This window comes from Corvus hawaiiensis, chromosome 1, assembly GCF_020740725.1.
Source record: "Corvus hawaiiensis isolate bCorHaw1 chromosome 1, bCorHaw1.pri.cur, whole genome shotgun sequence".
NCBI classification, from domain to species: domain Eukaryota; kingdom Metazoa; phylum Chordata; class Aves; order Passeriformes; family Corvidae; genus Corvus; species Corvus hawaiiensis.
Genome location: NC_063213.1, coordinates 38,119,168 through 38,134,034, shown reverse-complemented (window position 1 = coordinate 38,134,034; position 14,867 = coordinate 38,119,168). Strand labels below are relative to the sequence as shown.

Below are 14,867 nucleotides of genomic sequence, written 5' to 3'. Positions count from 1 at the left end.
TGCCAAGTCTGAATGTTATTTGGCAGATCAAATTATTTCTTTTTAGATATCCTGTCAGTTCTTTTAGTATGACTTGGTTCATTGTTCTTTTGCTTTCAAAACAGAGGAGAAACTAGGTCAGTAGGCTATCAGACAAGCTGTCAGAACTAATCTGTGCTTACACAGTCTGCAGTAAAACCCCTCTGCAACACAAAGACAATAGAAGATCCCTGATCCTTCGTTGTACTTTAGATTTAAAACTGTGTCCATTATTCTTATATTTTAGCAGGGTTCAAGGTCTTCTTTCAGCCTTCACTTATTTTGTCGAGCTCTCATTCAATAGCCTTGATATTTAAGCTCTTTTTTTTTTTCCTTTTTCCTTTTAGACATCAGAACAAGAGACTAAAGGTCTTCCCAGCAAAAAGGGAATTGTGCAATCTATAGTAGGTCAAGGCTACCACCGTAAGATAGTCCTAGCATCCCAGTCCATACAGAATGTTGTTTATAAGTGAGTATGTTTTCCATGGGTTATTTATTTGGTTTTTATACCTTTGTTAAGGATATATATCTGTTTATCAGAGGTTTTAAAACCGTTGTGGAATAACTGTTTATTCATGTAGTGAAGAGAGAGGCATGCTAAAATGCTTGGTCAGTCTTAAACATCATTTTGTGCCGCCTCTGTGATGGCCAGCAGAGGGCTTAACTGTGTGTTTATGGTAACTAAGATGAGCATTAAAGCTTAAAATTTATTTATCTGAAATTTATATTTTCAGATAGCTAAATCTGTCCTCTCTTTCTCACTTAAAATATATATTTTTTCACTTATCCACTTTAGAAAAATGCAGGAAGAATCTAGTCGCTCTGCCATAAAACTTCAGGAAGTGAAATTGTGAAATCAAGAAATTATGTGGTTGAATCTATTTGGGCATCATGGTGTATTTTCAATATGTAAAAATAACAAGATACTACGTCCTCATAAATTAAACTTGTTATATTAAAACATTATTTAACATTTTTAGGGTGAAATTTTCTCTGCATTCAGATATTTCTGGAGCTCTGCTTTTATTTTTAATGTAGTAGGACTGCTTCTTATTGGTCAACTTCTTTGTCTCTTTAAGTGATGGGCAGTCATCAGCAATACCTGTAGCCAGCATGGAGTTTGCAGCAATTTGCCTAAGAAATGCCTTGCTGCTGCTGCCAGAAGATCAACAGGAGCCAAAGCAGGAAAATGGATCTAAAACTAGTAATCAGCTGGGGGGAAATACAGAAAACAGTGAAAGCAGTGAAGCATGCAGGTAAACAGAATTGAATATAAACCTTTCTTTTTGTCCAGAGTAACCCTGGGCTGACAGTCTGTGTCTGCTACTTACCCTGTTTGGCTAGCAGAAAAATAGAACATATTTGTAAATTCTCTTAATAGTGTTGGACTATTCAAAGAAATAGTTTAGCTGCTTGTTTTAATTTAAGAATAAAATACTGAGTTGATTCCTGCTGTCCCTAAAAACTTTTATTAAATTAAACACTGAAATTATTTTTTCCCTTGGCCATCTTTTTTTCTGTGCTGCAAATGTTGTGTTTTCCCACACCCTCCTGCTGTGCATATTGGTATTTCTCTAATTGTAAGTGAAGTTTCACATGTTACAGTGATTTTGTGTGTGTGCGCACGTGCGCTGTGTACTTGATTCAATATATATATATATATATATATGAATGTCTGGCAACTCAGTTGTAAACATTTCCCCATGATCAAATTTGACATTCATCAGTCTTAGTATGTTTTGTTGTGTTTGCTTTAAAATGGGAATCTAGATTTAGAAAGTGAAGTAGGAAACCAGCATGGAGCTATTGCTTAATAAATCATATTTTGCAGAAAAGAGTTTAAGAAAAACTTTTTTTTGTCATTAAGGTTTCAGAAAACGTAATTTGCAGACAGTGCATGGTAAAGGAAGGTGGTTTAATTTATTGCATCATCTCATACATTCTGGACTTCCTTTTGAAGAGTAACTTTTGATCATAGTCTGCACTTTCATTAAAGACCATTTTGAGGGGAAATGTTACAATAACTCATCTGGAAAAAGTGTCTGTGGTAGAACTTGATCTACTTAGAGAGTAATGAAAAAACACGCTGGTTTTGTCAGACCTGAGTACAGATAAATGTTAAGAAGATAAGATCCATTTGTCAGAAGGCAGGATTTACTGCACACACACTGTGTTGTGTAGGCACAAGGTGCATCCTCATATGTTGTGGGGTTGCCTGCAGATGGACTGTGGCTAGGGGTTAGTGGCTGTTACTGTTACAACAATATTTGAAAGCTGTTCTCTGTAATTCTGTTTTTCCAATTACAATCTATCTTGTCAAGTGACCATATGACTTACAAAAGTTGGAGGGGGGAGGGGGTGGTTGTTGGGTTTTTTTTGTTTGGCTGTTTGCTTTCGGGTTTTTTTTTCCTTTTTTCTTTACTGAGGTTGGAGGTTGTGATCTAACTCCTCTGGCAAGTATATATGCAGCCCATTGAGATGAAGCTTCTCTGGTTTAAATGGGAGTTCAATTTTAAGCTTTTGGGGCTCACTGAGGGGCAGTGATGAAAACAGAATGGTGGCCCTTACTCAGACAAGACCTCCTTTTTTGTTTTGTGTTGGGGTGTTTTTTGTTTATTTTTGTAGGAGTGAGGAAAGGAAAACATGCCCTGTATGATCCTTTGCTACCTTCTGCTTTCAAAACCAGATGCTTCTTCAGCTGAAGAAAAGCTAAAGAAAGGACTCCCTCATATCTCCCAGTAGTCACTGCCAATTTCAAAATATCCACAACAAAGGAGGCTGTTCTTGAATTTGTGTGTCACATTCTGAAAGGTTCTCTAAGGATTTGTTCCTTCGGACAAGGGAACCTCTGTGAGGGAACAGTAGAACATACAAGGCATTTGAAGAAAATCACACTAATTAAACAGGATGGTTTTAAAGCAAATCCCACTAATTGAGCAAGCTGACTCTTAAGGCAGATTCTTCTCTTATTCACAAGAAAACAGCAAATACTTTCAGTGGCTAAGGGTATTTTTTTAATCTAATTTTTGGTAAAGGCATGAAGTATATACTCTACAGCAGTATTGAGTATGAATTTCCTTGGAGTTTTTTGCTCTTTGTTTTGAATGTTAGAGTTATCTTACCTATTTGTAATAGACAGATGTGAAACTGGTAAATTAAAAAGTTCTCGTTAAGTGGACAGACTCAGTTTCAATTCTGAATTTTCTTTTAAATCTTTTTTTAGACCTTGGTGTCTCTCACTACCAAGATACAGCCATTAGCTGTCTCTTCAATTTTCATTCCAGGAGATTCTTTCAGCTTATTGGAGGGTGAAGTTTCATACTTCTTAAATAGAATGAATACTCCCCAAATGCTCCCCCAAAAAACCAAGGTGCAATTTTAAGAAAGTGGAATTTTATTTGGAAAAAAAAAAGGACATTTTGTAATAAAGGGTAGCTAGAAGTCTAAAGGAAGCTGTAGCACTTTGTGGGTTATCTTTCTAGAATGTTTATGTAACTAGTTTTCAAGATGTCTAGAGAGAACTAGTTTACTGCTTTTCTTACAGGCTAAAAGAAGAGAAGCTACAAATGCAGCAAATTCTGTGTCCCTCCAGTTAAAAATGTTTATCCTACATTGAACTTCAAAAATAGCTCAAGGCTGTGAAGAATGGTGTGGGTTGTTTGGTCTGTCAGTCAAATCCTTTCCAGCAAGTGTCCCACTTCTTCCTTCTCAAATAGAATGGTTAGGATAAGAGCATGTGCCTCAATCTCTGAATAACTTCAATTCCCTCTATTTTAGGCTGCAGAATTTTTTATGTTCTTTTAAATAGAGTGAATAAATACACTGACCATTTTTAAATTACTTATTATAATAATACACTTTTTTATTCTAGCAATAAAAGTCATGAAGGGGATAAATTCATTGCAGCTCCTCCTTCTTCGCCTTTGAAGAAACAGGAATTAGAGAATTTAAGGCAAGTAAATAACATAAAATATTCACCACTAAATAAGCCTCTTCCTTAATTGTGATTCCTAGGTTTTTCTGTAGGCACTTGGGATGTTGAATTGTAACTGGTAATCTGTTTTTCAAATGTGTGTGCTTCCTTTCTTCTGAGCTTTGAATCTGAACAAATAGAAATCATCCAGAATTTCAATTTAGGTAGATCAGTCTGTTTGATCCCACTATTGTAAGTTTGGCATTACATATCGGGCAAAGCTGAAAATACCAAGTCCCGTAAGAGAAAGCTAGAAATCTGACAATGGCTGTTGACATTGGTAGAAAGGGATGGAAATTACTGTATGTACCTTTTCCTTTTAAAGCCATGATAAGGCTAGTTTGGAATTCAGTCCCCACATTATCTGCTTATTGGATGGGAAAAAAAATGAAAGTGGAAAGCAGCATAGCTGCTTTTACTGATGAGAATGGTGTTCCTTTCAGCCAGAATAAATCCATAGTTTGCATAAAATAGAAAGTAAAAATGCCTCTGTCCAGGCATTTGACTTCCTCCCAATGCAAAAACATAGGTAAAATTTCACTGTAGATTCCTTATGTGTTCTCAAAGATCCTTAAACTGCTTGTTCAGGAGTCTGAGTGTTCTCTAGATAGAATAACTCACTTGTGTGTAAATAAGTATCATATTGTCTGGAGCCTCTTTACTTTCCCCCAACAATTACCATTTACTGGCAATGTTACTTGTTTCAGGTGGCTTCCAGCCTGTTGAAAATCTCTTACTATAAAGCTTGCACCTGTTTAGAAAAAAGAAATCTGTTTTAAGTTTCCATTATGGGCAAAGCATACAGTAATTTCCTACTTGAACTCTTAGGTAAACACTCTGTTTCAGCCTAACCCCAGGTAACCTAGGTTTCATAATGACCAGCTTAACCTTTCCTTTGCTCCACTACGTGTAGCAAATCTTCTTGTACTCATTTAAAAGCACTTTAGGAGGAATCTGTGAGGCGACGTCAGTTATTTATTCTGAAGTGGTACAAGAGTGCGCTACTCCAAATGAAACATGCTGGATTGAAAACAGTGATGTGGGTTGCTTGTGGGTTTTGTGGGTTTTTTCTCCTCCTGACTGTTGAAAATGTGGCTGCCACATGTCAAAATTACGTGGTGTCACTTTGTGATTTTTTTTTTTTTAATACGTAGTCTTTTCTTTCACAATCATCTGTTGTTATCTACTGATGAAATCTGACAACATGTCAGGAAAAACCTAGCAGTTCAGCAAGCAGTGAGCTGCTTCTGGTAAAGAACTTCACTCATATAAGGAAAGGAAAAGCATTGATTTTTAAAAAAATTTTTTTTCTCTCCTACTACCTGCTTTGGTTTAATCTAGAGGACTACACATTCCTAGAAAGTGTTTCTGCTGAAACTACTTCTAAGCTTCTGAAGATATTTTTGAAAAGCAAAATACGTTACACTCAAATAGTAATCTTGTATATTTATATTGTAAATAGTGTGTTCCTGTAGCCTTGCTCACTAAGGAGCTAAGTGAGAAAATGGAAATTCTTGTCGAGTCGGGGAAAATGAAGAAAAAAAGATTCTGGATGTTGTCAAGGATTATCCTAAGGAATAAGTGTCTGTTCAGTTTTTTCCTGCTAAGTCACTGGACTGAAAAACCTGCTTCTAGAACTGAAAAGGGACTGTGAATGCTTTTCTTGGATGATTTTATACAGTTGCGCATCCTTGTAAGAGTTGAACATGCCTGACTTACCTTTGCCCCTGAACAGTTTTTAAAAGCTAAAAATATAATCTAGAAAAGGTTTACATGTCCTATATATTGCTTGGTGCTTGTACACAAATTGGTTGAGTGGACTATTGTCATAATAAGCAGTAATTCAACTGCAAGGTTTTAAAAGCAACATGCAGAAGTCTGAGGAGACCAATCTTTGCTAAGAATTTATGCATTGGAAGTAGAAACTCCAGATTTTTCTTCTGAGTTTGTTCTAAACAATTTTCCTTGCTGCTTCTTATCCTTGGACAAGCACGTTGTCCTGCTCTGCTCTCAGCCTCTGCTATGTTCTACACACCACAACCTAACACTGTTAGGATGCATCAAGAGTAAAGAAGTTCTGGTAGATCACAGTGCTACATTTGGAAAATTTTGTGGATTTTATTGTAGAAGTTGAGATGGACAGCAATAGACCTTGTTGTAGTCATTCTCCCTAGATTGAAGGTCTTTGTGTGAGAACCTTAATTTTTCCCCTCAAAGCAGATAAAGGAATAATTTGATCATTCATTTTCTCCACACCCAGTTTTGCCTCAGTTACCCATTTAAAGGTTGCAGCGGTCCGTTTGTCCCTGTCACAATACTAGAAACTTACAATGATTATCACTCACAGCTGTTTCACTCTCTTCTCCCTCACTCTTAGCCACTGTGTAGTTCTTCCCCATCTCCCCTTTGCTGGTGCTGAAGTTCCCTTTGGAGTAAGCTCAGTCTGCATTCTGTATTTCTTCATATTTTGTATTGTTTGCCTGTGTTGAAACATAAAAAGTAAATAGTTTGTATCCATTGTTGGGCTTAGCTATTTGAAATTTTTTCAGATTAGTGATGTTCTCTTGATGGTTTTGAAGTGTCATTTTTGGTGCCTTCATACTAAGTTTTGAAGAACTGGATTTGCTCTGACTTGCCATTTTCCTGAGAAATAAGGCAAGTCAGAAACGGAGTTTGGGTTCCATAAACTTGCAGTCTGTGTGGGCTGACAAATCTTGTTGCCTAAACCTACACAAGAGGCTGTTTGACATAATCTGGCAGTTTAAAAAAACATTTTTCTTTTTCCTAGTGCAAAGGCAGTTTTATTTAGGGCATGCGGAGGCTCGGTGATGCTGGAAGTCTGCCGTGCTCAAAGGCGACCTGTGGAGTTTTGTCAGAATCCTGACTGGGGTGAAAAACTAGTTTGTCTATTCCCTTGTGGTGCAATTCTTCTGCTCCGGTTGGCTGTCAGCTCTCCTGAGCATTTGGTTCAGCCAACTCAACAATGGATCCAAGTGCAAGAACACAACTGCAGGGGAAGAAACCTGTATGTTTTCCTCTTCAGATGGCTGTTGCGGAAGGCTTTTGCTAGCTCTTACGTGGCCCAAATAATGACTAGTCCTTAGAGCAGAGGAGTAGGTTTCATCCTGTTGTGTGATTGGAGCACGTCTTGTATTCGAATTTACACTTGCAGAAATAAAAATAGGCTTTAAGAAAGTTGTGGGAAGTGTAAGACACATTGCTGTAAAGGGCAGTAGCAACCAACTCCGCAGGCCCTGACTGAATACCTGTCTAAGGGTATTTTGCACTAAGGGTGACACTCAGCATCTCTACTGATTTAGAAGTGTACTTCCTTGAGGCAGAGACAAAAAGAGGTTAGTTAGAAGCAGGCTGTTACTACAAAAATTTTGTTTCCCCATTCCATCCCCCTCCCCAGTCACAACCTTTGAGAAATATTTTAGGTTTGGGACTTGAGCTGGGGAAGCTTTCCTCTCCCTCTCTCAACCTTTTGTATGTGTTCTGATTTGATGTGACATCTGGGCACGGTGGAGAGGAAGTGGGGGGTAGGGGGAAACACTGGAGAAGTTTCTTATCCTGCTTGTGCATAATTAAGGAGCATGCCTCCTGGGAAAGGGGAATAAAGGCACCCCAGGTCCTGCCATGAATTACATGACTTACTGCTGGACCGAAAGCGGGCTTGACAGTTGCCAGAAGGTTGGCGCAATAATAGCCCGCCGACCAGCGGGAGAGCTGACGGCTCTCCTCCCATCACTCCCAACGTGTGACCCCACTCAGAGCATCCACTTGTCCTCCCTGGAGAAGAACAGAGTCCTGCTCACAGCAGGGCATCATGGGCAGAGGCTTGTGCCCTGAGGACAAGGCAGCCTGCACTGAATGATGTTTTACCAAGTGGAAAATATCCCCAAGAACAGTGTTTGGTGAGGGGGGGGAGCTATTACAAAGTGTGAACCTTGGCCTAATGATGGCATCCTGACGTGGGGTTATTGTTTGAAGATGGAAAATGTGAGTAGTTCAGATTTCATTAGATGAACTGCCAGAGATTTTCTGGTTTTGGAAAGATAAGCAAGTCTGTGATGGCAACGAAATGCCATGGATCAGTCAGAGTCTTGGCACAGGGTTACAGCTCTCAACTGAACACAAAACTGGAAATGCCAAATTCTCCAGTGTTTATCTCCCTGTGTGCAGACATTGTACAATAGAAGAGTGAAATACATTACAGCTTAATTGATAGCTACTGTGTGTCTGTAGATTGTGTCTTACAGAAATCTAGAAATCTGCTACTCTTCTCTACAACAGAAGGTGAGGGCAGAGGAGTACAAGTGAGAGTCCAAGGCAAGACCAATAACAAGAGTGTGAGAAAGGGAAACTGTCCATGAGAAAAATGACACATGGTGAAGTCCATCTTTTTTTAGTCTGTTATTTATGATGAAAACTGCAAGATCTTACTGAGCACGGAATGGTGATCCTTGGTTTATACTGGTAGAACAATTGAGCCCATAAATAATGAACACTAACTCATTTACTTCATAGTTAGATGGGAAGTCATTATTGAAAGTTTGATTTATTTCTTTAGCACTAAACAAGAAAGAAAATTTAACAAGTGTATTTGGAATCACAGAATTCTCCATTTAACATAATGGCTTCTCCCCCTCCCCTTTTTTTTTGTCTGTTTCCTTCCAGGTGCTCGATCCTTGCGTGCAGTGCTTATGTGGCTCTGGCTTTGGGGGATAATCTTATGGCATTGAATCATGCAGATAAACTTCTACAGCAACCAAAGCTGTCAGGGTCTCTTAAGTAAGTCTGGTGGGGTCATTTCTTCTCCCTCAGCCCTGTTTTTTTGCTGGAGAGTTCTGAGTTGAAGCTTCCAGTGTCTGTAGTTGCTTGCCAATTCTGTATCTGATGCAAAGAATTGCTTGGCCTGCTCCTGTTCTTGTTGAAGCCCTGACTAAGTGTCCATTGACACGCAGGAACATGAATTCCCTCCTTTGTGCACGAATTCCACATAATTTGGAATCTATTGCTGCTTCTGTTGCTGTTTCTCCAGCTCTGGGTCCCATGCAGCAGCAGGACCATTAGGTCTCTCTTGTGATTCACTGTAGGGTTGCATGTGCTTGTGTTGGCCCAGCACAAGGGGCAGGGATGTGCAGCTGTGGGTAGCCAACATCAGCCCAAACCCACGCTGCTGAAAGGTCACTTATGAAACTACAGCCTCAGAGGGGAAGGTTTGCTCAGTCACTCAGGGTACCAGATCTTGTGTGTGCAGGACTTGTCACTTCAGCTGCGACTGCTGCTTATATAGGTTCCATTCTTCAGTTTCTCTTGTTCACCTCTCATTTGGCACTGTACTTTTTTGAAGGATATTCAAAGTGCATTCTTTTTCTACCCCCCAGTTCTCATACAGCTCTACAAATTCAAAAAAGGCAACTTTAGCCCCATCCTTCTGACTTTGTGCATTTAACACACAGGATAAAATATAGCAGAGGTTTTTACAGTACTAACAGTTTTCAAAACTGGTAATGTACTTGTGGAAAGCAAAGGTAACTCATGCTTATTTTTATATGCTGGCACCATGCTCTAAACTGGTCCATGCCAATTAAATTCTTTGGCTCCTGTTCTTGACACTACTTCAGGAGCTCATGCTTTTGCACAGTCACTGTATTAGCAGGATCTTTGAGGAGTTTGCAAGGTAACACATAATTTTGTGTTACCATTATGTAATGAAGGAAATGCTAAATGATAGGTTTTTTGCAAAGACAAAGAGGTGTGTATCTTGGTCCCAGGAAAATACATTTTTATTGAATGTAAAGTCATGTAACACTTTAAATTGTAGATATATTAATATTCTGGGGTAGCTTTTCTTAATTCTGTGAATAAAGCCACACCAAGGTACTTTCACTGTGGAATGGTAATTCCTGTGCATGGATGAATTGTCATTATTCAGGTGTTGTTTTTTTTAATAACTTTGGTGCCTAAAAGCAGTAAATGGTATTATGACAATACCTTATGAGCAAGTTAATTTCCATGCAAGTGTTCCCAGTAATAGTTCCCATGTGCTCACATTAAAAACTGCATTGCTTGACTCACATAACAAACTGTGGGGATTGCTGTGCTGACATTTGTACCCTAACCCTTCGCTGTTGTAGGTTTCTCGGGCATTTGTATGCAGCAGAAGCTCTCATCTCTCTAGACAGAATATCTGATGCCATCACTCACTTGAACCCTGAGAACGTCACTGATGTTTCCCTTGGGATCTCTTCAAATGAGCAGGATCAAGGTTAATGCATCCACACTTCATTATAACTGGTTATGCTTTCAGCTGCCTTCCTGCTGTAACTTTCTAGACACAAATATAATGATGATTAAGACATTTTGTTTTAAGACCTGTAGGTTATTGCAGGGTGGGGGAGAGTGTTGTTTGTGGGTTTGTTGTTGTGTTTTTATTTTCCTGGCTTCAGTTCCTACTTTGTGTTTTGTGTGTCTTTTCCCTGTTTGTCATTCCTCTGAAATGGTTAATTCTGTAGCATCAATAGGACTGTATATTGTGGTATTCTGACTTGTTTGAAGGAAACTTTGGAAAGCTGCTTTTGTTAAATGTGCTATTATGGTTAAGTTTGGGTTTCATACCATCTCTTTCACCTTTTTGGTCTTTAAACCAGGCTTTGCATTGGAATCTACCTTAGTGTGATACAGGACTGGGGAGAACTTAGTTAATCTGTATCTTAGTCTTCTTGGCGAGAGTGTGTATTCTGTAAGAGGAAAGTACTTCAGAACCCATCTGTATAGTGAAGTCTACAGAGCTCTGATTCCAGTGACATGTCTGCAGTTTAACTTCCCTATACTCATCTGCAAATCTAAAAGCACAACACTTGAAGATAGGAAGTCTTAAATGACATAAACTCTTGAGCAAACTGATCTGTTTTCCCTCTTTAATGTCAGACCATGAAGAAAGCAGAAAATTTGTATCTTTGTATTATTTTTGTAATAACCTTTAAAAAAGGTCACAGAATATGACAGGGTTTGTTTTTGGTGTTTTTTTTCTTTGCAGGGTCTGACAAAGGAGAGAATGAGGCAATGGAGTCTTGTAAGTACCAACCACTGTATTCAGCAGAGTACAAGAACTTACTTGGCCAGTTGGAATAGAAGTGTAAGAGAAAAAAGATTTTTACTTTTTTTTCATTGCAGCTGGCAAGCAGACACCACAGTGTTATCCCAGTTCGGTCACGTCTGCACGAACAATGATGTTATTTAACCTTGGAAGTGCTTACTGCTTGAGGAGTGAATATGACAAAGCTCGAAAGTGTCTTCATCAGGTATGAAAAACAAATCTCAAGGCACCTTTAGGGAGAAATGTACTTCCTTAAAAGTGCCATTTAGATCACAGCAAATTCAGGTGATTTCACAGCCCAAGTTTATTTGCAGACTCCTTATTTGCAGTCTCTATTAGAAACAAAATGAAGAATTCCAAATTTCTTACTTGTGTAAAAAGTTCAGTACCACTATATGCAGCATTTTCTTTTCCTTAGGTCATGTCAGAACAGTGGAAGGTGACTAAGGAAGCCTTTTCATATTTTCTAAGTTTGCTGGTTTATTTGGGTTTTTTTGTGGTCTTTTTAATGGTCTAGTAGTAATTGTTATATTTCAGAGAAGGCTTTTTCCCTAGTCATTTAATAACTCACCATCAGAACTATTGTCTTTAGAGCTGTGAGAACAAACTGCAGTTCTGTTCCTTGTCTGCCTTTTGTCCCAAGAATTCTCAAGTACTGCTTTTGAAATGCTGTCTCCACTTAGCCTGTGTCACATCAATTGGTCCTTCTCATGTCTGGGACCTGTCTCTTTCAGTCATGATGTTTCTTTTTGCAGCCATTCCTGTCTGTCAGGAAGACTACTTGGATGCATTGTTGAGCTACCAACTGAAACAGCAGCTTCCAAATTATTTCACAGTAGTTGTGCATGTGAACAGATTCAAATCCTTGAGGCTCTCAGCTACTTAGGGCAGTTGTCCGGTTCTTTTTCTTCCTGAGGCTTCTTATGATGAGGCAGGTGTCTGTGCTTGGGCTCTGTAACACCTGTGTAAAGCCCAAAGGAGTCCAAGGCCAGCCATGGATGTAAAATATAGTGGGGCTCTGCATCTACAATAAATTCATTGACTTCATAGCTGAAAAATGGTTGTATATGGAAAGCTAATGAATGATTGTTGTTAACTTTGATGCTGAACTCTGGAGCAGTGGAGGTTACCTTCACCTGTCACCTCACCAGGAAACCACACTAGTCTGGCCCAAGAATTACAGATCCATATGAACACAAGCACACAGCAGATGGTCCTGCTAATTAGTGTGAAACAATCTTGCTATGTAGAGAATCTTGTAGTCTCTCCTTGCATGCTTAAACCTGATGGAGTGTATTAGTTTGAAAAAATGTGATCTTAGTTAATGAATTGTTAGTTTTATTACCTGAGATGGTGGTAGCAATCTTGTCAAGGGGCACTTTGTTTGTGCTGGATCTTTCTCTTAAGCACTTTTTCTCCCCACCCTCTTCTTTTTCAATAAGGCTGCTTCACTGATCCACCCCAAAGAGATCCCTCCAGAGGCCATCCTGCTGGCTGTGTATCTTGAATTACAGAATGGTAAGTTGGGAAATGTTCCATCAACCTAAATTTGGGATACAAAGGGAGGAGGGCAGTAGTCATCATTCCTACTCCATATAGAGTTGTGCCAGTATTTTGAATGACACCCTTTAGGCCCTGCCTCGGCTCCATTTTACACTGCTGTGGATCCATGCATGTGCACCTTCACTTCCATAGTTTATTGCCATCCTGTTCTCACACACTCCAGACTTCCTAAACACTCATTTCCTGAGCTGAAGTTTTCTATACTTTGTGCAGAAGTCAGTGGTCTCAGATAGGCTCAGTGAAACCCTTGATGAGGTTTATACTAAAAAGAGGGTTTGGAAAGCTTTCTCCATTAAAAGGCAACCACAATCCAGGTTTCCCAAAGAAGCCTTGTCAAGGCCTGTGTAGCAAGTATGGCAGCAAAGCTTGTAATAATGATAACTGTCTCTTCCAGAATGCTTCCTTTTGAAGGTTCACTGTGTTTGTATGAGGGAAAAGCTCTGCATAATGGGAAACTGGAAAAGTTGCACTTGAATTCTGCAGTGTGAGCAGACCTCGTGCAGCTGCTGGTTGAAGCTGTCTCGGTTGTGGACCTGTGCCCCTTGAGGGGCACTTAATATCCAAGTGTTGTGAAATGTTCTGTGTGCCTGTTGCCCTTCAGTGATGTTGCATTGCAGGCAGGCAGAGGATTTGAGCATTTGCATTTGGAATTGAGACTTCTGTAAAGCTTTTCTTACGAAGATGTCTCTAAATTAGAATTTTGGGAACCTTTATTTCTGCAACAACGATGTACAGAGCAGAAGAGAGTAGGAAGTGGGATTTACATCCCTCACCTCCTTCCAAGTATATAACGGAAAGAGGCTAAAGACATTTTTTGTTCTATAAATGACAACAAAATGGTGCAGCTCCTCTGAAACGAAAACTTCAGTGGAAAAAAAGTATGAGGGAGGAACACTGTCCTCAGAACTCAGTGTCTTTTCTCCTGTAATTTTACAAGTTTAATTTTTAACGAAGAGTAAGTTTTCCATTTATATTGGTGGTTATTTGATGGGCCATACATACGGTTGAAAATCATATTTCTTTTAAAAACATGTTTTGTCCCCTTGGCATTTGCATTACTGCCTGCAATGTCACAGTGTGAGGGCATTTTGTGTGAGAGCTAGAGCCTCGCTGTGCAGCTGGGAGAGAGAAGAGGTGTCCTTTGGGAAATTAGAAGGTGCTTTGGCATCTTCCAGCTCTGAGGTAAAAGCGTGAGGTCTTCAGTTAAGGATAGGTGGACTCAATCAAAACTATTTTCTTCAAATTTACTGTTGTCTACTGCTTTTCCTGGCCATGTCAGCATTTCAGTAGAGAGGAAGGACTGCTGCTGTACCTGGCCTGGGCCCAGGGCTGGCTCATCAGCTCTGTCCCTGAACAGTAATTCATGTGTTATAAAATGGTATTTTGGGTTTTTTAATGGAAACTTGTCTTGTAGGTAACACGCAGCTGGCATTGCAGATCATCAAGAGGAACCAGCTGCTCCCTTCTGTGAAAACACTCTCTGACATGCGGAAAAAGCCTGTTTTCCAGCCAGTCCACTCACTCCAGCCCATTCAGATGCCAGCTTTCACCACTGTTCAAAGGAAGTGAGGTTGTGCTTTAACCTGCTGCTGCCCTGATCATGAGGGCTTGGGATTTTGTATATTTTTTTAACCTAGGACACCTGAATACCCAAATTGCTGGAGTGTGTTTGTTTATGTAAATTTTTAATAAAAGATGCAAACCATAAACTTGTTTGTAAAGGTTATTTCATGAATGATGGGAGGTTGGTAGCTGCTTTGAATGGGAGTGGTAGTTTATTTACCAAAAAAAAAGGTTATCCAAGTGTGTAATTCAGCTCTTTTTGAATAGAATAAGAGGGGAGAGCAGTGAGTGGAGAGAACCATTTACCTGAACTAAAGTCCTGCTGAAATAGCAGCTGAACTATGGTGTTGGCTGCTGTTTTGACACATATGAGCCATGCTCTTCCTCAAAGAAGAGGGAACCTGTTTCTGTTGGCCTTTTAGTTTGGTTTGGGTTTTTTTTTTCCTCTCCCTGGTTTTCCTTTGCCCAGCAGAAACATGTAATGGTGCAGGTACAGTGGAAATGTGTGCCTGGCTATAAGGAAAAAGTTGGGGTTTGTTTTGGCTTTTTTTTGTTTGGGTTTTTTTTGTGTTACTTGGTTTTTTTGTTTCGTTGCTTTTGGTTTCTTGGGGTTTTTTTTGTGTGTGGGTTATTTTTTTTGTTTGT

At 39.4% G+C, this 14,867-nt stretch overlaps 1 protein-coding gene across 1 annotated transcript in view; it reads left to right on the top strand.

Moving 5' to 3' along the window:
• CNOT10 (CCR4-NOT transcription complex subunit 10) overlaps positions 1 to 14,364 on the top strand; it is a 33,075-nt gene extending 18,711 nt beyond the window's left edge. The window contains exons 11-19 of the mRNA XM_048301243.1: positions 366 to 487; positions 1,098 to 1,274; positions 3,890 to 3,970; positions 8,672 to 8,785; positions 10,135 to 10,265; positions 11,037 to 11,072; positions 11,174 to 11,301; positions 12,539 to 12,614; positions 14,074 to 14,364. Of these exons, the coding sequence (XP_048157200.1) occupies positions 366 to 487; positions 1,098 to 1,274; positions 3,890 to 3,970; positions 8,672 to 8,785; positions 10,135 to 10,265; positions 11,037 to 11,072; positions 11,174 to 11,301; positions 12,539 to 12,614; positions 14,074 to 14,228 (1,020 nt within the window). The 3' untranslated portion in view covers positions 14,229 to 14,364. The remainder of the gene's footprint in view (positions 1 to 365; positions 488 to 1,097; positions 1,275 to 3,889; positions 3,971 to 8,671; positions 8,786 to 10,134; positions 10,266 to 11,036; positions 11,073 to 11,173; positions 11,302 to 12,538; positions 12,615 to 14,073) is intronic.
• Positions 14,365 to 14,867: the final 503 nt, after the last annotated feature.